General features: G+C 44.5%; 2 protein-coding genes across 7 annotated transcripts in view; one reads left to right on the forward strand and one right to left on the reverse strand.

Moving 5' to 3' along the window:
* Nucleotides 1-8316, forward strand: part of BICDL1 (BICD family like cargo adaptor 1) — a 55007-nt gene extending 46691 nt beyond the window's left edge. For 5 of the 6 annotated variants that reach the window (XM_037400154.1, XM_037400362.1, XM_037400076.1 and 2 more), the window contains one exon: nucleotides 707-8316. In XM_037400154.1, the coding sequence (XP_037256051.1) occupies nucleotides 707-907 (201 nt within the window). In that variant the 3' untranslated portion in view covers nucleotides 908-8316. The remainder of the gene's footprint in view (nucleotides 1-706) is intronic. The other variant, XR_005106188.1, reaches the window with a different exon arrangement.
* On the reverse strand, nucleotides 5939-20928 carry RAB35 (RAB35, member RAS oncogene family). Its single transcript, XM_037400498.1, has 6 exons — nucleotides 20697-20928; nucleotides 16894-16944; nucleotides 16020-16143; nucleotides 9329-9453; nucleotides 9106-9230; nucleotides 5939-8578 (listed from the first exon to the last, which is right to left on the reverse strand). Exons 1-6 carry the CDS (start codon nucleotides 20875-20877, stop codon nucleotides 8450-8452), a joined length of 735 nt encoding a protein of 244 aa, XP_037256395.1. The 5' UTR covers nucleotides 20878-20928; the 3' UTR covers nucleotides 5939-8449.
* Nucleotides 20929-21039: the final 111 nt, after the last annotated feature.

A 21039-nucleotide genomic window follows, 5' to 3' on the forward strand; every position in this document is an offset into this window, starting at 1 on the left:
AAGTGTTTCTGGTGCCTCTGGAAAACCACAGTGCAGTTGTTCATGCCAAGCTGGCGGTCAGAGAGTCCGCACTGCTCTGTTGGCTCTAGGGGAAGGAGCAGGTCTAAGGGATGAGGGCAGTCAGTTCTCTTTAGTAAGCCTGATGCAAAACCCACATGGGGTCTGGTGGGCCCACACCTGGCCCCAGCCCCTCGGCTCCCAGCGGCACCTTCCCCAAAGAAGCCCCACTAACAGTGGCTGTGCAGACAGCTCTGTCATGCCTACCTGCCTGCTCCACACGGCAAGCACACAGATCTGCTCAGGACAGACAGCCTTACTTTTCCTGGCATTTCCTTTCAGCCGCATTTGTTCTTTCTTATTTATTTCTCCCCCTAAAGGGGACATCTGCAAGCTGCAGACAGCAGGAAAACATAGTTTAGGGGTGTCACAGAGTCCCAAGCAGGCACAATGCTCCTCTGCGAGACCACCTGAGCAATTCATCCCTCAGAATTGTGTTATTTACCTTCCTTGTTCACTAAAAAGCCTCAGGGCAGCAAGCAAGGCTGAGCCTACCGCCAGGTGGGGAGCTAGGCCTGTCCCCACTCTTGTCATCATCCCTCCTCCATCTCATCACAGCACGTTTCGCACCCATTCCAGTCGTGTCCCTGCATGAGCTCTCTTTGAGCATCAGCTGCCACTGACAACCTCTCTTCTCCCTTTGCCGTAGGATGACATGCACAGGGTCATTGACCAGCAGCTGATGGACAAACACCCGAAGGAATGGAGCCAGCTTGCTTATTCCTTCTCCAGTGGCTCCGGCGCCAAACGGAGTGCCAGACCCTCCCCCGTGTTCAGGCCGGAGCAGCAGGGGGATGAGCCCGTTGGGGCAGAAGGGAACCGTCTCTTTTCCTTTTTCAAGAAAAATTAATTTGAAAAAGAGAAACCTCTCCAACAATTCCTGCTTCAAGATGGGGAGAGGGGCAGCTGCCCAGCTTGCTGATGGACCCAATTAAGTAAAAAGAAGGGGGCAAAGGAGTTAACCCTTGAGACTCTGCACTATTTACACCGCACCTGGTCTGAACCAAATGTTTACATGAATTGGAGATTTGCAAATTAGCAATGTGATACTAATAGAAAGAAACTTTTCCTATTCTATAAATGAAGTGATAAACTTCAGGGTATATTTTAGGCGCTTTGACACAGCCTAGTTTCTGCTGTGAAGAATAATCTGATTGTCTTAAAAGCATTCTCATGCTGGAGAAGGACATAAGCAGCCCCAAGACAAAGCAGCACAGGGGATTGAGAACTGCCATCACAGTGAGCACAGGGAGAAGAAGAAAGCTGAATGGAAGAGAAGAAAGGGGAGTCACTTACACCTCCCTCCAGTTCTGGCAGCAGCTGTGATATCCTTCATCCATCTCACTGAGACTGGAGTCGCTCTGGCCCCAGCACTGCCATGTTTTGACAAGTGTCGCTTTCTCTGTGGTGGAAGTTGAGCCCTCACTGCACATCCTGCCTGGACGCCATGTCCCCTGCAGCTCTGCGTAGCTGCTTGCCTCTTGCTGGGAATCCAGGCTCCTCACAGATCAGAGCAGTTGTAAGATTGCTGATGTTGCTGTCTTCTCTAGCTCCCTCCTGTTACAGTGGTAAGAGTTGTAGAGTCTGTAGTTACACAGAATGTTAAGGATTTCTCCCCAAGAGACTGACCATCTACAAGGGATTACAAACTGGATGAAAGTTGTGGATGTTCAGTCCTGGGGCACCTACTTACCCTCCAATGGCCAAAGGTAGTTGTGGAGCTTCAGCAAGTCACACACCTTTCCACAAAGGCATGTACACCTCCCAAACAGAGTAAGAAACTTGTCATTTTAACTGGACAGGCCCGCAAGAAGCCTAACTCATAATTCACTGAAAGCCTACCTGTAATAATGTTTGTAGGTCTCTGACACTGGGTTGGCAGACTTGACCCTCAGAAAGCAGGCGGGCATCTACCTTCACTAAAGCCACAGGTGATTAGGGTGTCTACAAAGCTCTGGAAAGCCCGCAGCTTGCTCTGCCCCATGCAGTAACATTAGCTACGGCCTGACAAAAAAGATGAGTATTTGTCCCTGCCTGCAGGTCATTTACTCCTCAGCCCTTCGGCAAGCAGGTAGCCAAATGTCCTTTCAATGGAAGGTGATCAGAGCCTGCTTTGCTGTAAGCATGACTTGTCAATGAGAAGGAACGTGGCTTATTTGTTGTATGCACACAGCGGTGCTGGAACTCCTGCAATACTTCAGTAGGGACCTTCCCTACACACTGAATGGGCACCTTACAGCTCTCCTCTTTACCACAGCCTGCCATCATAAACCAGCAAGGAACGCCAGCCTAAGTTCAGAGATGTCCTGCTGCTGCCATGCAGTTTTCATACATTCTCCTAGCTCACGATACCCACAGGCCCTCGGTTGTTTCCCTCTTGCTTTAAAGAGGCTACCACCTACACCGGCCCACAGCAGGTGGAGCCAAGTACACATTCAGCTCTGCCCTGCTCAGCAACTTAGGTGCTAAAACACCATCCTACAGGGAGCTGCTATCTCTGCTCACTATTTACAGTAACAAGCTTTCTGCTAGTTAGGTATCAAACACCTTCTTCTAAGAAGCAGGTAAGAGGTTGGTGGCTTGTGGGTTTATTATTATTCAACTTATCTATGGGATAGAACATCCATAATACCTCAGTACAGATACCCTTTCTGCCTACAAAGATTTGACATATTTCCTTGTTAGCATGAAACTACCACACTGGTATGAAATCATCTTGCACTAAGGTAGCTCCATGTTGCAAGGAGCAGAGTACTCTTTGGGACTGAAAATGATGGTAAAAAGTTAAGTAGTAAAACCCACTTACTTGAAAGCAATGGAACCTGGATTGCAGATCCTGCTCCAGGGAAGACTTGGGTAAAGCACCACTAATACAGCTTGATGCTTACAGGGAAAGGAATCGGGAGTCCCGCAGGCAGGGAAGGAAAATGAATCTTGACTTCTCCTTTCTAGGCAATGCTCGACTGTTGAGTATCTGCTTGTGTCCACTTGTGCAAGTGAGGTGAGGGGACCTAGTGCAGTGCCAAGCGTGCTCTCAGGATGGCAAGTTCTCATCCTCCTGTCTCCCCTGTGTCATGATTCTCAATAGGGCAGAGACACGAGACACACGCCCAGCATCTCCTGCTGTCAGGACTCAGTTACACCCATATGCATTAACATAAACTTTGGTAGCTGCAAAATTAGGTGTGGGTTCATGAATGCCAGCAACGCCTGTGAACAGTTGTCTTACACACTATCTGAAAACGATGCTCTGCTTCTTGTGGGCGAGCCATGTGAACATCTTGGTCCTCATGGACTTTTTTTCTGCTGTCAGTTGTCATTCCCAGGCCCCAACAGCTCTCTTCAAACCACATGCCCAGCAGCTGTGTGGGACTCTAACCCCCTGAGGATGTATGTATGTATGTATGTATGCAATCCTAAGGCAAGGACCTTAAGCTATCCAATGAAGATGCAGTAATGAGATGAAGAAAGGTGCCTTCTGCTATGCGTTTGCTGAGAGGAAAGTGACTCATCCAGTTGCAGGGGTAGGCAATTGAAATGCACAGCGTATCTCTTCATTTAATGAGGAACCTACCTTAAGCCCATTGCAGTTTTTTTTATTTAGTAAGTGATGTAAGAGATTGCAAGAGGAAAGTCAGCATGTTGTAAGGTGCCAGTTGGGTATGCTTTCTTAAAACTAGCCCCTTAATCCTAAAGATGTAGTTGCACTACTAAACCCAGAAATACAAGAGAATTGGGTTTAATGAACTGGACGACACACCAAAGGAGACCTCTTTCTGCTGAGCTGCTACTTAACAAGAACAGAAACTGCCTTAACATAGCAGCTAGGTTTTGTTTTCTGTCTTGAAAAACCTTATCAATGCAGTCCTTCATGTCGTCATTTGTCATGTTGTGTTTTAAACAAGGTCCTGACTACTTCACCTTGAGCTGTCATTAAAACATTCATCTCCATCCTGCCACAGCCAGGAGCCTGGAACCATCCTTGCAGTGCTGGGTTAGAAGACACTCCATTTGTGATACTTGATACTTCTAGGTCTAGGACACATGTGGCGCAAAGGAAAACATCAGCCCCAGTGAACGAGATGGAGGAAGCACATTGATCCAGGATCCCCGAGTAGATTTAAGGAGTGGGATCAGCAGCTCTGAATACAACACTCAGCCTTGCTTTTGAGATACTGGTAAATAAAACAGTAGTGCTGCACAGCCACTGTTCAAATATTGCACAGAGAAGAGATGCCTGCTGAGATTAAGGTTACAAAGAACTTTCCCACAGTTAGGCAACAGGTGACTGACTGGGCAAACGTTTCTTATGCTAGCCTAAGGGAGAAGGGCTCAATCTCCTGCAAGGGAAGCAACTGTAAACAAGAAACAAGTAAGTGTAAACAAAAGGTCAATCACTAGCACTTTATCTTAATACAAATTTAGATCAGCAATTTGCCATTGAGATGAACGATAGATCGATTAATGACAACAGACAAATTTTGCACAGAGAAGCAAGGAGCGAGGTTATAGGCAGTGCTGCATGCACAACGACTTGATAGGTGCGTGCACTTGTCCTACTTAGAATGGTAAATTCCAGATACGCCTCTATATCAGGCAAACTCTCTACTCCCCACTTGGCTATATAAAGCAAGATCATTTTAACCAAAAAGCCAAGAAAGGAAGCGTCTGGGTGCTGCAGCAATGATTTCCTTAGTTTGAAGAGGGGAAAAGCACACAGCAGGGACAAGCAGAAAGAATGTATCTATAGATATGTACATATGCCACAGTGCTGTAATTTTTGTATGTAGCAGTAATGTAAATAAATGTATGGTTTTTATAAGATACATATTATAAAAATCTATAAAGGCATATTTTTAGTAAAAACAATGCTCTACTTCTTTTGTAAATAGTTCTCTTCAGAATAAAACAGATCATTTATACAATACAGTCTCAGGTGTCAAGTCACTGCTTATCTTGCCTAGCTGCAAAACAAGTTCACTGTCATCTTTAACACCCAACATCACCTTTGGGACTTTATTACCCCCAGAAATTCAGCTACATAAAGCACTTGCACATGTCCAGAAGAGAACGGTCCTGGAGAAAGAACATTTGAAGCATTTGTTATCTCCTGCTGCACAGGAAAATAGAAAGGCGAGCTTGTAAATCATCTCCACCTTCCAGCCATTTCTATCATTTACCGGCTTTTATACAGAGGGATATTCAATCTTTAACAAGATTAGACACAAAACACAGATGGACAACGAAATATCTCCAGCTTGTGCCAGCTGCAGTTCAGAGCATCTACACATCCTCAGGATTCCCCTCTACAGTAACAGCAGAACAGCGCAGACAGACGACAAGGCACCTTCCCCCAGCCAGTTTTCACCACGCTCCTGCAGAAGCGAGGACCTGCCTTCCATAACCTGCTTACGCATCAAGGGCAGGCAGGGGTAAGTGAATGCTAAGGGCAACAAGAACAGCGATGGCTGCATAGTTCCTATACAGAAACACATACATTAATTTCCTGGGAAAGCAAGGAGAGACTCCAGATGGCTTTTAATCAACTCAGGGTCTGACCCCTGCTGCCCTGGAGGAGAAGCTTTCAAAGCTCACTCACCACTTTTTGTTGAACAGAAGAGACAAAAGTTTATAGCAAAATCATGAGCATCTCACTTTCACACAGGAACAAGGTTACCAGTTACAGCTTACTCACTCATTCACATTTAAAACTAGAACAATAACTAAACATTTGAAAGCACTGATTATGGTTTTGCCAATACCCCCTCTCAGGAAAAAAAAAAACAACCAACATCTACATATAGCAGAAGAGTTCACCCCTGGCTTGCCACCCTCCACCTCCAAATGCTGGACAGCAGAGGAAACAGAGCCTTGAAAAAGATTTGGCAGCTTGTAACCTTTATTTTTAGTTTTTTAAAATTATTTAAAAAGCATAATTAGAAACTTTCATTACAGAAATAATCCTAGCAAACCAGTTAGACATTCCATTGCTCAACATTTAGGAAACTTCACATCAGCACCACTAGAGACACAGTCCCCACCCCTTCCAATTGAATAGTCAGTGGCAAAAGCAGAGAGGTAACTGCTCCTCTACAGCCAGCTCTAAGAAAAAATAACCAAAAAAATCCCGCTTTAAGCCAGGAAGCTGGACACCTGGATTGGCAGAGTTCAAACCGTGGCCACAAAGACCTGGACTCAAAGAGGATCAATCTTTCCATAGAAGAGAACACTCCAGGCTTGGGTGCACCATTTCCTCATTTTATTGCATCATTTCCAGTAAATTCAGACATTTTCTTTACTTCTGCCTCTATGAAGTTACTCCCTCCTAGATCTGCACACACGCTACCATAAGGGTCCCAAACCGACGCAGCTGGGCCCTCAAATCTGAAAGTGGTAGCCATCACAGGACAGCTTCATTTCAACAGGAAGGCTTTGAGGGCTGACCCAGTTCCTTCCTTGGGCACGCACCACATTCGACATCAGAAAGCAGACAGGATGGACCAGTGTAACGTAAGCCGCCACTTTCCATAGCTGCTCAAGTCTTACAATTATCAGAGCTCACACTAGCAATATCATCCCAGCTCATTCTTATTCTTGGGTTACCAATGAAAGATATGTGAAGAAAAGAGATGGGTGAAGGCAGCTGGATACATACTCCCAGCACCTGAACCGATTAAAAAATAATGTGTTACACATTCATTGTTTGCATTTTTTAGAAAGTCTTTAAAGTGATTGATTGTGATGTGATTGTATGATTAGGGGTCTTACCACAACCCATAAAATCTAAAAAAATGCAGGCAAAGTAAGTGACTAAAACTTAGCCTCTCCTGGGGGAGGGGAAAGGAAGGGAGAGAAGTGGGCTGAAAAGCTCATGGACATTGGTGAATCATCCTACCAAACTAAGGCCAGCAATGCCACAGGGCCACTGACTGACAAACATCCACCTTCAGGGTCTTAAAGGAAGTCATACCCTCCGTGCCTTTTAGTCGTTTGAAGGAAAAATTCTTTTTTTTCTTATTATTCAGGCAATTATTCAGGTGCTGAGCATGTACTTTCAGCCCATTCGATATTTTAGTTACACGCACATACACTCTCCACCTTTAGCTACATCTATCCAGGCTGATGAACCAAGCCCTTGTTTTCCCAGAAAGGCCAACAAGGGCCAGGAAATTGTTGCTGAGCACGGTGAGACCAGTTTGTTTCCAGGTGTGATCCTCCACCACTACATAACCCAAGCAAGCAAGCTTTCCATTTCTTTAACATTCAACAGCAGTCCTCCTTCCTAACGGAAGAATCCTGGGAATGATCCTGCAGCAGCTTTCATGTTCAGACATCAATCCAGAACAGCTGGATTTATTTTTATGCCTTTTCTCTCTCAAAACCAAAAGCTTTGCCACCAAAATTCACATTCAAGTTCAGATCGCCTATTTGTGGACAGGGCAACGAGGAGAAGTGTGGGGGTTTTGGCAGAATCACATGGTTTTTGTTGTTCTCAAAAGAAACGGACCCTCACTTAGGACCCTGGCAGAACCAGAAGCAGAGGCCAAAGGAGTTAAAACTTTGCTTTTTTTAAAAAAAAAAAGTTTTATCCACATAAATCCCACTTCTGCAGGTTGGTTTGTTTTTCGGTATCTTGATACAAACTGAAGGAGAGCACAGGTACAGCTGGGCTGCAGCACAAGGTGGTGAAACCCAAGGACCCAGCCACAAATCTGGATCACGGCAAACTGAAATTCAAGGCCCCAGCAGCAGCACCAGCTGCCAGCCCAGGGGCTGGTGAAGTGAAACCCCAGGCTCCAGCAGCAACACCTGCAATCCTGGTACCTAGAAAAACAAAGCCTGAGCCCCAGTAAAAGCTTGGAGCTGCGGGTGAAGCCATAGGCCCCAGGGGCGCCAGTTGCCAGCCTGGAGCCCAACAGAAATGAAGCCGGAAGCCCCAGGAAGCAGTTGCTGCCAGCCTGGGGCCAATTTGATTTAAGAACTTTGTACTATTTCTTTAAAAAGATGAACTCTGCAGTCCATGATTGGTTGACATTAAGAAGGCATAAGCCAAAGCAACAACAGGGAGGCGAGGCTGGTTAAAGCAATATACATTATATACAAACTCTTGGGTTAATTAGTCCACTTGGTAGGCAACGTCCTTCTTGTCTACAAGGCGCACTGGAATGAGCAGGGGAGGAGAAGGGGGCAAGATTCCATCCGATACCTTCTTGGCACTGAAGTGGTAAGGTGCCAGCGCCTCTTGATAGAAAACATGGAGAAAAAAATAATCTTTAAATAACGGCACAAAACTGAGAAAGTCCTCCCAAAGCCTGCCCCAGTGGAATTGCCAGAGTCTAGCTGGAGGGGCTGATCTGCCTGAGAGCAGAGTCACTGCAGCAGGGAAAGGGCATTAGCAGCACCGCTTCTTCCTTTTACTGTTCTTCGTTAGCTTCACCACATCGTTCTGTTGCTGCTGTTGCTGCTTTGCTAAGTTTTCTTTCTTTGCTCGCAGGACTAGCTCTGTAATGCAATTAAACATCTGCAAGAGAAACAAGCAAGTTCAGACCACCCATGAACTCAGGCTAGCTTTTGTGGGATGCTGTTCTTCTGGAGCAACGCCACTTTTCTAGGTATTTCAACAATGGTTCAGAGATCTTCCCCAACCCACTACAGGCCAAGTGGAAATCCAGTACCTTCCCAACCCACTCCCACCTCCTTCCTCTTTCCCAAACCTGTAAATAAAACCAGGTCAGTCTGGCAACTGAAGCCGGGAGTGAAGACTGGGCAGTCCCACCTCCTAGAAGCAATTTAGTGAGTCTTTCCTGAGACCATGCCCAGTATGTACGCACTGTAAAGCAAGTGAAAATGCAACATGAGCTCCTTCATTTCGCTTCGCCAACTCTTCCACACACAGTTGAATGTCTCCTTTTGACATTTTATCTACTTACTTGCAACTTGTACAAAGCATTTTATCTTTCTTCCTCAATGGGAAGAATGTAATTGATATTTTTTCCCAGACCATTATCCCCAAATAGTTTAGCTATACTCTTCTGTGTATTACATTACCTCTTCCACATTAATATTTTCTTTGGCGCTGGTCTCAAACAACTGGATCTCCATCTGCCCAGCAAATTTATAGGCATCTTCTGTTTCTACCACTTTTCGCTCTGGGTCATCATTCTTATTCCCCACTGAAAAAGGAAAGAAAGAAAAAAAAGTCATTTTGGTACTTCAGCAGCTCAGCCTACTAAATAAATAAAATGTTGCAACTATTCCGTTACAAACTTACCTAGTATCCGGCAGACATCATCACAATTTTGATTAATTTCATGCAACCACCTTTTTACATTCACAAAAGATTCTGCGCTAGTTACATCATAGACAACAATGACCCCGTGTGTTCCTCTGTAATACCTATGGAGCAGGAAAAGACAAAAAATGTTAACTCCAGCCATGTATCACCTTCTCAGCTCTTTCTCTTTCACTTAACTTTTACAAGATTCATAACAAATCCTCAAGTTACGGTAATCAAGTGCCCCCATTTTTGTTCCACTGGGAGTCATTTAATTCTTTTACAGCAGCTAGATCACATGCTACTCTAAACCTACAGTCCCCTGCTCATTTAGTCTATACAAGTAGGTTTCAAAGTCCAAATACTACTGTTCTCTTCCTTGTTCAGGTTGTCAGGACCTTCAAAGATTAATATTGTCTTTCAGCTACGTAAGCAAAAGGTAGTGGTGCCCCCAGTATGTCCTCAAAACCGGCCGTGATGTTAACCTTCGTGTTGTACAAGCCACACTCAGTTTTTGCAGTATTTTTGTTATCTTTGAAAGATCACTTACAGACTAAAATTTCAGCAATCTTCTGATATACTCAACCCTCAGTCACAGTTCTCTTGAGCTCTCAAAAATTTGTCTTGTTGAGCGACTGTGTTCTGATCACACCTTCCTACTCAACAGATCGACTCCGTATGTGCATTCAATGCGCTCTGCTACCTTTAGCCATTAAAAATAAACTTTCTTTCAGTTTATTCCCATTAGTCTTGGGCAACCACCACCTTTACAAGATGATAAGCAATTCTGATATGCAAGAAAAGTATCTCAATTCAAGTTCCGACATTATCACCTGCATAAACCCACTAAGAGCAGACAGTATGTGCACCATGCCAATGCTATATAAAAAAAAGCAAGCTCCACCTTCTCGTTTTTCAGCCACATTCACAGGACTACCAGGTATTTTTCCTACTGCAAATTAGGCAGCTTTGACAAAAAAAAAAATAATTAAAACAGTTGACAGCAAGGTCTTCATCAGCACCTAGTTTTTATATTTTGTGTAGATTTGCTCTTTCCCTTTCATTTCCTCTTCTTTCTTATGATCAGCCTCATCATCCCTTCTAGAACAGAAGCCACCTACCTTTATAAATCACCAAGACAGACTTCCACAGATAGGCATATATCACATACAGAGTGCACACATCTCCCCCCCTCGACCCTTTTCCTCTCATGATCACTTTGTAGTGACATGGGTATAATACTGTCACTGGGTATAATACTCCTCTATGACAAGATACATACTCTACAGAAGTAGGAGAACCCATTCTTATTGCTCATCTGGGCACTTTCAGAAGACAGTCAAATACTTCTTCCACACTGCGTTTCACCAGTAATTTATGCTTTACATTCACTTTCCTTGGCAAGGACTAACTCGGGCAAGAATTACTTATTCCCACCCCTTAAGAGATCCTGCACTTTCAAATATTCTAGTCCTTTCGTAATCAGTTCCATTAATAGCCTTCAAACTTGCTACAGACTGCATTTGTGCTTTGCTTTGTTACGAGCTCAACTTTATTTCATAACTTAGATCACTTAGAGGAAAAAATATTCCATGGCCTGAAACCACACATTTAAAAAATAATCCATCCATCCTCTCCTGACATTAACACGTACTGCACATTGTTTTGGATGAATGCTGTTTGTGTGATAGCATCAGAAAGGGAAAGATCTCCGATCCTACCAATACAGGAGATTTCTCTACATCTGAACAATAAACTCATTATCTTCAAATTCTCCCTTATCACCTAACAGTCTTTTAATCCAGCAACCCTTGGGCTGACCTACCACTTCCTCCCTAACACTGAGCATTACATTTGCAAAGACAACGCTCAGTTTTCAGAGAAACGCAGTGGTTCAGCTACACCTACACAAGCTGCTTCGTTCTGCTGTGCACACCATAAAACCATGCCTGGTATCCCAGCCATCCGAACCAGAGGACCCAACGGAGCATCCTGCTGCTCCTACCTTGCCCACGCACCTAGATTTTCTAGGCAAAGCATATCATGCCAGGGAGTAGAATAACATGCACCCTGCACGTATAGATCCCATTCCTGACATGTCATCAGCACAGCCGTTTGCTCCTAGGGATGAGGACTGGGGGCCAGAACAAGCAGCACAGACCGCTATGGCATTCAAAACTGCACCACAGGAGCTGCGACCCCCTGTCACTCCCCTGTCACAGAGCACTAATATTGCCAACCACCTCATCAGAAATATCTTCCTTTGTGCAAGACAGCAACCCCTGACTCCTGCTGAGTTCCTACCAGCAGACATTGCTTCTATTTTTAGAAGGGAAAATTGTCTGGCACGTCATTCTAGAAAGGTTGCCAACCCATCATCTACACTAAAATGTCATTTTCTCCATTGGCTGACATTACCTTTTAGCAGCCGGAGAGATAAGACCATGACTACCTTTTATTCTCCAACTCTTAGGCCCCATAATAAACATTTTTCTCAAAAAGCTAGTCATGCTATTTTCTATCATTTGTTAAGATACAGCTTTGTGTCCTACATAACGTTTTAGGCTTAACAGAGACAGCAAAGATTGTCCAACCCCAAGTGCAGGACAGTAGCAGAAAACAAAATCTGATTTATCCTACCCCATACTTCAAATTTCAGAATGATGCAGTGCAGAATTGCTTTTATAACAAGTTGTAGGCTTTGGCAAGTAGAGAACAGATGGGGCTTTTGGCATTCAGGGAGGAGTAGGTGTAAATTTTGTGCTTTTGGCAACCAAGAGGTAGTTTAGGCTTTGACACTAGGGAAAGAATGCCTTATCTTCTTCCCATCCACATTTTAGGGAAGATGGAGACCACAGAAATGAGAGCAGAAGAGAAATGAAGCTCTTAATCTCAGCCTGCCACTCAAGGACTAAAGGACTGATGCTAGCTGTCCTCTATATGGTAGGTGTACTCTGCCATGTACCCTACAAACCTCAGAAACCAGTAACTGCTACTACTCCTAGTGATAAATACATTTGTGAAATACAGAAAAAAATAAAAAAATTAGACAACAGTTATTCATGTTTAGAGTGTCCGTGAAAGTACCCCACTGAGGTGAAAGACAACCAAACCTGCCCTGTATATGCCCTCGGATGCTTGATAGTAGCCAACCATCTTCCATATGGTTGGAAAAGTCACCTAGATCTAAAGGCTTTACATTTAGCTCTGGTGTGGAAAAGGCTTAAGAATATGAACATTTAACCTGAAACAAACACCTAAATTGCTTGTTCTACCTATAGAATTATATTTAAAGAAGCCTAAAGACATAAGCTTACTGCCTTTGAAACATTACCTACTAATACTGCAGGCTCGATACAGAAAATCTTAGGAACTGGTTAACTGAACTCACCATGTTTTCCAGCCATCTGCATTCTCCCCTCACATCCTGAAGACCACCTTTCTAAGCAGAAAGGAACATTTTGCCATTCATTGTAGTACTCCCTACTACAAAATACCAGCGAGAAAGCTCTCAGATAACCTCTAGTAAATGCTTCCCAGGATTAGCATCTGGAGTTACAACAACTAGTTTCATGAAGCATGACGGTCGCTAAGTCAGAAGAGACAGAGTATTACTGAGTGCAGCACTAGAGCCCATATGTTCATTTTTCTAGAAAAAAAAGAAAGGTAACTGGCCAACGTGAAAGACAGGTTACTGGCTTAATCCAGCACCTTTGTTAATATTTCACTAGTTTGTAGTATACATGTTTCCTTGTTTTTCATTCATCAAGAATTCTAACCAATTCCAGAGACATCTAATAATTTTGTTTTCATACTCATCTTTTTTTCAGGTTCCAGGAAGTGTATCTATTGTAACAGGTCAGTTAACTAGTCTTCTGACCATCACATCTGGTTTACAAGACACAGCAATTCTATCATTTCAAAAAGCTTATCCCTCTCTTGAACATGCCATTCCACACAAATGGATGGCAGAAGATCCTGTGCTATCACTATTTATACTGAACAAGCATCTGACAAGGATTATGTAAAGCCTAAATCCTAAAACCACAGACCTGAATTAGGACAAAGTAGTCCTATCTACAAGACCAAGTCAAATACAGGAACTGGTTGGTCGAGCATCTTAAGCATTCCTGCTAATATAGCCAAGCCCTGGCATGCTACATCTCTGGTGAATTTAAATCAAATTTAGCTTGGAAGACATTCCATGCAAACCAAATTCACAAAACTTGGCCTCCCCTCCCTCTAGGCACTAGCTATCCCAGTATTTCCACATTTAATAGAGAGTAAAAACAGCTGCTGTCTTTTATACTTCCCCGTCTGAAATTCTGATCTAGTTTAGTTTTCTTGAGTTTCTGTAGAATGCTCCAGATCAACCTCACTTCTGTTCCTTAACAGTTTCATTCTGTTTTTCAGATTCTGTAGCCGGTAATCAAGTAAAATAAAAATAGAACAACCTTTCAATGTTTCCTAATTTTCCACTATTAACTTCCTACTACCTCTACCATTTTGCAATTCTAGGTCTACACAGCAGTACTTCCAACCAATTACTATTATTTACCAGATGGGCTCTAATTTCAGGCTTGCTTGCCAGGCTTGGCTTAACATCAGTCTGAGCTCCAACTGCAAAGGGACTTCCTGGCCTACAGTAACACTGGAGGAACACCTTTTTATACCCTTAACCTCAGTGCAGTCAAAGACTACTACAGTCTGTTGACAGTGCACTCGCACTCCACCCATGATTTGGTAGCCAAGCTCTTTCATAAGTACTAGCATGGTAACTTGATTTGTCACTCAGTTTGGGATAAGCAAATCAGTTACAGTATTACTTTGCCAATTAAAAAAAAAAAAAAGAAAAAGAAAGAAACCATTTCTAAAATCCAAATCTTGTAATTCCCGTTTTTAAAGGTGTTACATTAGGTCCAGAGTGCCTCTTGAAAAATATCAGTGAGCGCTAGACAGTCACAGCTAGCCAACTTAACAGCAAAAGGAGCCCTCATGACAACATAAGCAGCACTCCCAAAGCATTTTCCTCAACACCTCAAATGCACCTGGCAACAGGAACTTGCTTGCTTAAAGCTGCACAAAATTCAAATCTTTTTTCCCTGACCACAGAATATTCTGTAACTACTTTACCAGAGTTAAGGCAGGAAAACGGGGGCCTTCACTTCCCAAAGAGTAAAATACACCTCACTTTGGTAAAAAGCTAGGCAAAAGAAATTAGTAGCAGAGTTCAAACAGGTCATGGCACAAACGCCCTCAAACCATTTCACCTTATCTATTATAAATGTGATCAAAGAAAAAAAATTTACATAAAACACTACGCAAAGTCCAATCTGCAGCTACTCCTGTTCACAAAAGGAAACCTCCTTTCCTGGTATTCCCTGTTCCGTGCCGGATACCATGGCTTTCTAAACTAGCTGGCATCAGCCCCACGAACCAATGCTCATTAACGCAGCTCCAAGTCATGTCAGGGAATCTGAAAACAGGAAGGTCATGTGCTGACTCAGCACTAATTGGGCACTCTGTGATGAGCCTGTGCGCACAGCTGATGCGAGCCGCAGCACTGCATTGCTGCCCCCACCACCACTTCCTGCCTGAAGCTGCCTGCAGCACTGAAACAAGAAGTGCTGTCACACACAGAAACCCTGCAAGAGGCAACAAGAGTCTTTTCAAGCTAAACACTTAAGAAACAACAGAAGTAATCCAGTAATATCCATATAGAAGTGCAGAGGAAAGGGGCAGCGCACACATCAGGTTCAATGTTGCCATTTCTAGCTGGTCAGGCGTAACACATATGCAACCAATCTCATCATTTTTATGTCTGAGTAAGTTAACTAATATGTCAGCTGAAAACAATCCTCCTCTCAAATAGGAACCAGAAGAGAAGTCAGTCCTGAAAGATCAAGTGAAACACCTGAGTCTTTCAAGATTTATTATTTTTTTTATTAACACCCAAAGGAAACCAAAGTTCCATTTCCGAGTGCATTTTTATCTCTTCCCTGAGTGCCACGGTGAGCAGTCCCTCCCTCCTTCACTGCAATCAGTTTACAAACACATTTTATTCTTAGTTCCCACCACTGCAGCTCTGGGTGTGGTTTCTTCAGGAACAGGAAAAGCTGTGCACACACTGTTCAAAAGGACAATGAGCATGAAACTGAACTCGAACCAAGGAAAAGGTTAACATCACGTGGGTGTCTGCCTCAACAGAGCTCCACACAAAGATAGCCGCTAAAATGCATTTGTCATAAAAGAAAACTGAATATCGGAAATCCTACTCTTCAATCTCAAAGCTATTCATTAGTTATGTGACACTGACAGAGGGTTTGCAGTCTGTACTCCTGCAATACATTCAATCAGAGAATAACCTTGGACAGGCTTCAGAAACAAGTTTTCTACTATATGCAGTGAAATGCCCCCAGTTTCTACCATTTGCAAACTAGCAGCAGAGGAATAAGACAAAGCCACCACGGTAATACACAGAAGAGTGAGGAAATCTGAAATCGCAGTTTCAAACCCAGCCACAATATCACCACTGCTATCAGTCTAAAGCAGGTGAGAGAAGTCCTGCTATACAGATCACAAAGCTATCGTTAGCTAATCAACTGCAACATTAAAATATCTAAACTGTAACTCTAAACTACAAGATCCCTACACGAAACTACACATCACAAAGCCCAGTTATACTCACGTTGACGTAATAGTCCGGAAGCGCTCTTGTCCAGCTGTGTCCCAGATCTGTAGCTTCACCTTCTCTCCATTGATCTCAACTGTCCGGATTTTAAAATCCACTCCAATTGTGGTAATGTAGCTGCCTGAGGGGAAAGCACGGACAAGTGAGAACCCCCGGTCTTGTTTATTTTGGATGTCCCAAAGCACACTTCTGAATGCTACTTGGCAGTAGCTCTCAGATTAGCCAGGAGAACAAGGTTCCTCCTATCTGCCTATCATTTAAAATGCCCTATCAGGTCATGCTGATCTGCATATTTTTACCTGCAGCTAATCATTTTCCATGCCAACCTTAAAATTTAAACCTCAGTGTTACAAAATAAAATTACTCTTCTACCGCATTAGCGGCCTAGAGTAAGCACACAAATATCTCAAGAAATATGTAACTATGCAAGCATTTTACTTGTGAAAACTTTGAGACAAAGCTTTGCTTTAAATGCTCGTGCAATCGCTTATTTTGAATACAGTCTGTTCTAAGAGTTTCCTCCCAATAAATTAGTTATGTCACAAATGTAAGTGGTTTAGCCACAACATTCAATCAATCTAAATCCCAAATGGACAATAGGAAGTCTGCACAGAACAGCCAGCACAAGCTAAGAAACCTAAGCTATTTCTGGAACCATGTCAGTGTTTAAATACTGTGGGACTTTCAGTTGCAAGTGAAGATCAGACAGGATGGCTTGTATAGGCTTATACCAAGAGAAGCAAAGTTAGAAATGTAATGTATTCCTAGAGCAGCCATCAGTGGGTAAACGCAGAACAACAGCTCCTTGCCAGCCAGAAGCACTGGAGCAGACCTTGACTGTTTCACTTACCGAAGTAAACAAAACACTCACCTGAGAATGTATTATCTGCAAAACGCAACAGCAAACTGCTCTTGCCCACACCTATGACAAACAAAGACAGCAAGACCTTTGAATACAGTCATCTTGGGTGTCAGATAACGTAACAGCATTTACCCATCCACTGCATTTTTAACTCTAACTAGGGTATTTTCCCAGCAGGTAATTTAGTACCATCCACCTTGACTATTCATCTGAGTACTCTCCTTGAGGATTTGATGAAGCCCACTACAGTCACTCCAAGACCCGGTATGCTTGTAGGAGCAGTACAGGGGTTTCTTTGTCTCCTCCTTCCACCAGCCCTCAGCAAACTCTGAAATGGTAGCTTTTGAGCTGTGGTCAGTTCTGAGAGGTCAGAAAAGAGTAATAACTAAAAGCAAGTTAACGATCAGTAGGCTTATATTTGCTAAAGAAAGATCCAAAAATGAGTATGTCCTGCTAATTAACAAGTACTAAGAACACTGCTCTAAACTACTCCATTAAACGGCACTTGCACATCGTGCCTAACACCACTGCCTACCTCCCATTCATTATGCCGCGCTGAACAGCAGTGGAATTTGGACTACTTTGACAATCAGACTAGGGTTTGGTACTATAAAGCTTATGTTATCACAGCCACAGTTTAACAGAAGCCTAAACCAAACAGAGGAGTTGGGAACTATTGCTCTGTATTGCCATCCAAAACAGGCTTGTTCCACATCTAACGGGAAGGACACATACCTTTCTGAAGCTGTACCTTTTGCCAAAATGTTCCATGAAACATTTCTCCAAGTGCTTTGAGTACCACTTTATCCAAGTTTTCCTTAAATGATTGTTTGCACCCTTACCACACCCTGTTGCAGGGAAGCATTTTTCACACAGTGCTTCAGACAAGAATCATTAAGAAACTCATTCCTGCACACCCAACCAAGGGAATCTGAGAATCAGAATGCCTCAGTTGTTACCTCTGCATAACATCTCTGCTGTTAATGTCCCCTCTCCCTTCCCCCCCCCCCCAAAAAAAAATCTGCCATGGCATGAAGAGGAAATTCAGCTTCACCAGGGTGATTATCTATTAAATCTTTTCAGGTAGAAGTTATTTAAGCTAATTATTTTGATGATGTATAACTGGCAAGTTCTTCTTAATAGAAGACCTATGCAAAGACTATACAGAACTCCAATAATTTTCAGTTGCTGGGATCTGAAGATAGCTAGTAGTGGGGGGAAAAGAAAAAATCAACCCACAAACCAAAACAAAACTAAAAATCTGCACGATTCCAGAAAGCCAGGTCTCATTTACAAAGAGTTCAAATCACCAAACATCTGGAGAAGCCATGCTCACTTCTCACCAAGCATTACAAATCTTTTTTAAAAAAGAAAAAATAAAAAAGAAGGAATGCTACTGAAAAATACAAAGTTACAGCATGCATACACTCAAAACCTCTGAGCTCAAAAACAGTGGCAGAGCAGCTCCTGAACTTTTAACAGAGGACTGGTTATTTAGCAAGAGCTAAACCTCTGCAAAATACCAGTCTGCTACGAAAAAAGAATTAAAAAAAATAAATAATTAACTATTTCAGCAAGTACTATGCTTCTTGGTCAAGCAGCCTTGGCCTCTGGCTTAGTAAAAAGAAAGCAGATGCTGGAACCCACGACCTTCTTAAAAGTGTCAGACCAAACCACCTTCTCAAAACACCAGCCAGCCTCAGGCTACGCTGCAGAGCTGCATGGGCTGCACATGACCACTGCTTTGTCAGATGGTCCACTGCTGCACAGACAGTCTTGCCTATAATGCACTGAGGCAGCTTCCAGACAAGAGAAACCTCCTGAACTCAGGAAATTCTACATGCTCCCGATGACAACGATCTCACTAAACAAACACTGCCTCTGACCTGCACTGTTCACATACAGAGAAACCACACTCTTCGTGACCCTCCACTTCCTACGCAGTTATTTGAAGATCTAAAAGCAAAGGCTAACAGGGCCTCTTTGCTTATTGAAGACAGCAAAATGAAACAAAACAGAATAAGGCCTATTGACTTTGCAGAATCAAAATTAAAAGCAAATTTCTGTGCCGTACCGGTTTCTAAGACCCGTATCTTACTGAATGGTAAAGTGAATTAAAGCAGCACATGCAAAGCACAGATCATCTGTATTATTTTTAAATATCTGGCACAACTGAAATCACTACCAGCCTTTCAAGATGCCCTGTTCTAAAAACACACAGACCTACTACCCTCTTGACATATTTGCATAATACAGAGGAAAGCAGATGAGCAGAATCACCCTATCCGGTATCAGTCCACTTCCCATCGCAGGGAATAAACATCAATAAACAAGGCAAGCAAACTGTTTGCTGGAAGCAGGGACAAAGCCTTCCCGTTGGGGTTAGCAAAAACAAAAAAGAAAAAAATCAATACTCAAACTACATAGTGAGATTTAATTACAACAGAGAACCACAGGCAACCCGACAATTCTCGCACCACTTTTTTCCTCTCATTGGGTACACTACAGGGAATTTGCTCAAGAAGACTCAGCTAAGAAATGCCATTTATTGTTTAAAATGAGAAGTCGTCCTCAGAGTTTTCACCATCCTGTTTATCTTGCCTGAACAGTTCTGAAACTCATCAGCAAGCAACAGAGTTACTGCTCTGCTCAAAATACAGCATTTGGTTTTAATAACCCATAGGCTCCCAAAAGTGCCTATGGTTTTAAGCCATTTTGGAGCTCTCGCCCTCTCCCCCTCTTTAGATCCCTTCATGCAACCACAGTTTAGTATAGAATAAAGTATTTTTTCATAGAGCTAAAGTTTCTGGAGGTGACAACTGCCAAGATCATGAAACATTACACTTTCACCCAAGAGCTATGCCTTGCTGCATGCTGGGACCTGCTGCCTTATGGACCACACCTCTATTAAAAAAAGAGGGTGGATGCCATCTTCTCCAGTTTATGGAAATTAAACTGTAAGCTGTTGGAGTGTTACCAAGACTGAACTGGACTGAAGGCAGGAATCTTCCCAGTCTCTGTACTTATGTGCCTGGACTAAAGCACCAGACACAGGCTGAGTTCACACACCAGCTTCTGAAACTGCTGCAGAAGTAACTACAGGTCTATTCTCAAAAATCTGTAACTACCCCTTATTCACAACTATTTCAGGTACTCGCATCCTACTGTAAGTAGAAATGCACAAAGCTCCCGGCTCTTCAAGGATTTATTGAAACAAGGTGACAAACTCTAGAAGTAAGACTTCAGGTTGAATCAGGGAAAGAGTTAAGGAATAATTAAGATAATAAAGAGTACTGAAACGTAGTATTTGTGGCACTCGAAACAATGGTCCCTAGGGCTGAGGAGCTGCCAGCCCTTCCCATCGGTGCCCTGAGCCGCCTGTCACAGGGGACGGGAATTCCCTCCGCATCCCAGCGGATCAGCAGGCGCCCTCCAAGCCTGCGGCTGGGCTGGCGAGGGCTGGCGATGCCGCCCGGGATCGTACGTGCCGAGCCGCCTCCTCCCGGGCCCGGCCCTGCTCCGCGCCTCAGCGCGGGTCTGTCAGGCGGGACTGCGGGAAGCCGGGCACAAGCGCCCCCTCATTCAAAGCGCGGGGGCCACGCCGACCCGCCCGCACCGACAGCAGCGCGGCCCCGCCGCCGGCTAACCGGCCGCTGGGGTCCCGCCGGAGAAGGCCGCCCCCCCGCCGCCCCCGCGCCGCCCGGCCGGGCCTCGCCGCCGCCCTCAGGCCCCTCACGGCCCGGGCGGAGGCGAGGGGCGGCCACCCTGCCAGCGGCCTACCCCCGCCCCCGGGCGGCGCCGCCCGCCCTCACCGCTGTCGCCGATGATGAGCAGCTTGAAGAGGTGATCGTAGTCCCTGGCCATGGCCGGGGCGGCGGGAGCGGCCGCGGGCGGCGGAGCGAGCGGGGGGGGGGGGGGGGGAGGGGGCGGCGGCGGCGGCCGGATCCACTTCCCGAACAAACAGCCGGAACTGACAGCGGTGCCGCCGCGCATGCGCAGCGCTCGCCCGGGCCGCCAGCTGCGCCGGCACGCGGCCGCGCGTGCGCCGCCCGCCCTCCTCGTGCGCCTGCGCGGGAAGGGCGGCCGCGCGCCCGCCGCGCTTCCCGCCACGCCCCCAGCGCGCTCCCGTCGCGCGCCCGCCCGGGCCGCGCATGG

The sequence above is a fragment of the Falco rusticolus genome, chromosome 1 (genome assembly GCF_015220075.1).
Source record: "Falco rusticolus isolate bFalRus1 chromosome 1, bFalRus1.pri, whole genome shotgun sequence".
Taxonomy (NCBI): Eukaryota; Metazoa; Chordata; class Aves; order Falconiformes; family Falconidae; genus Falco; species Falco rusticolus.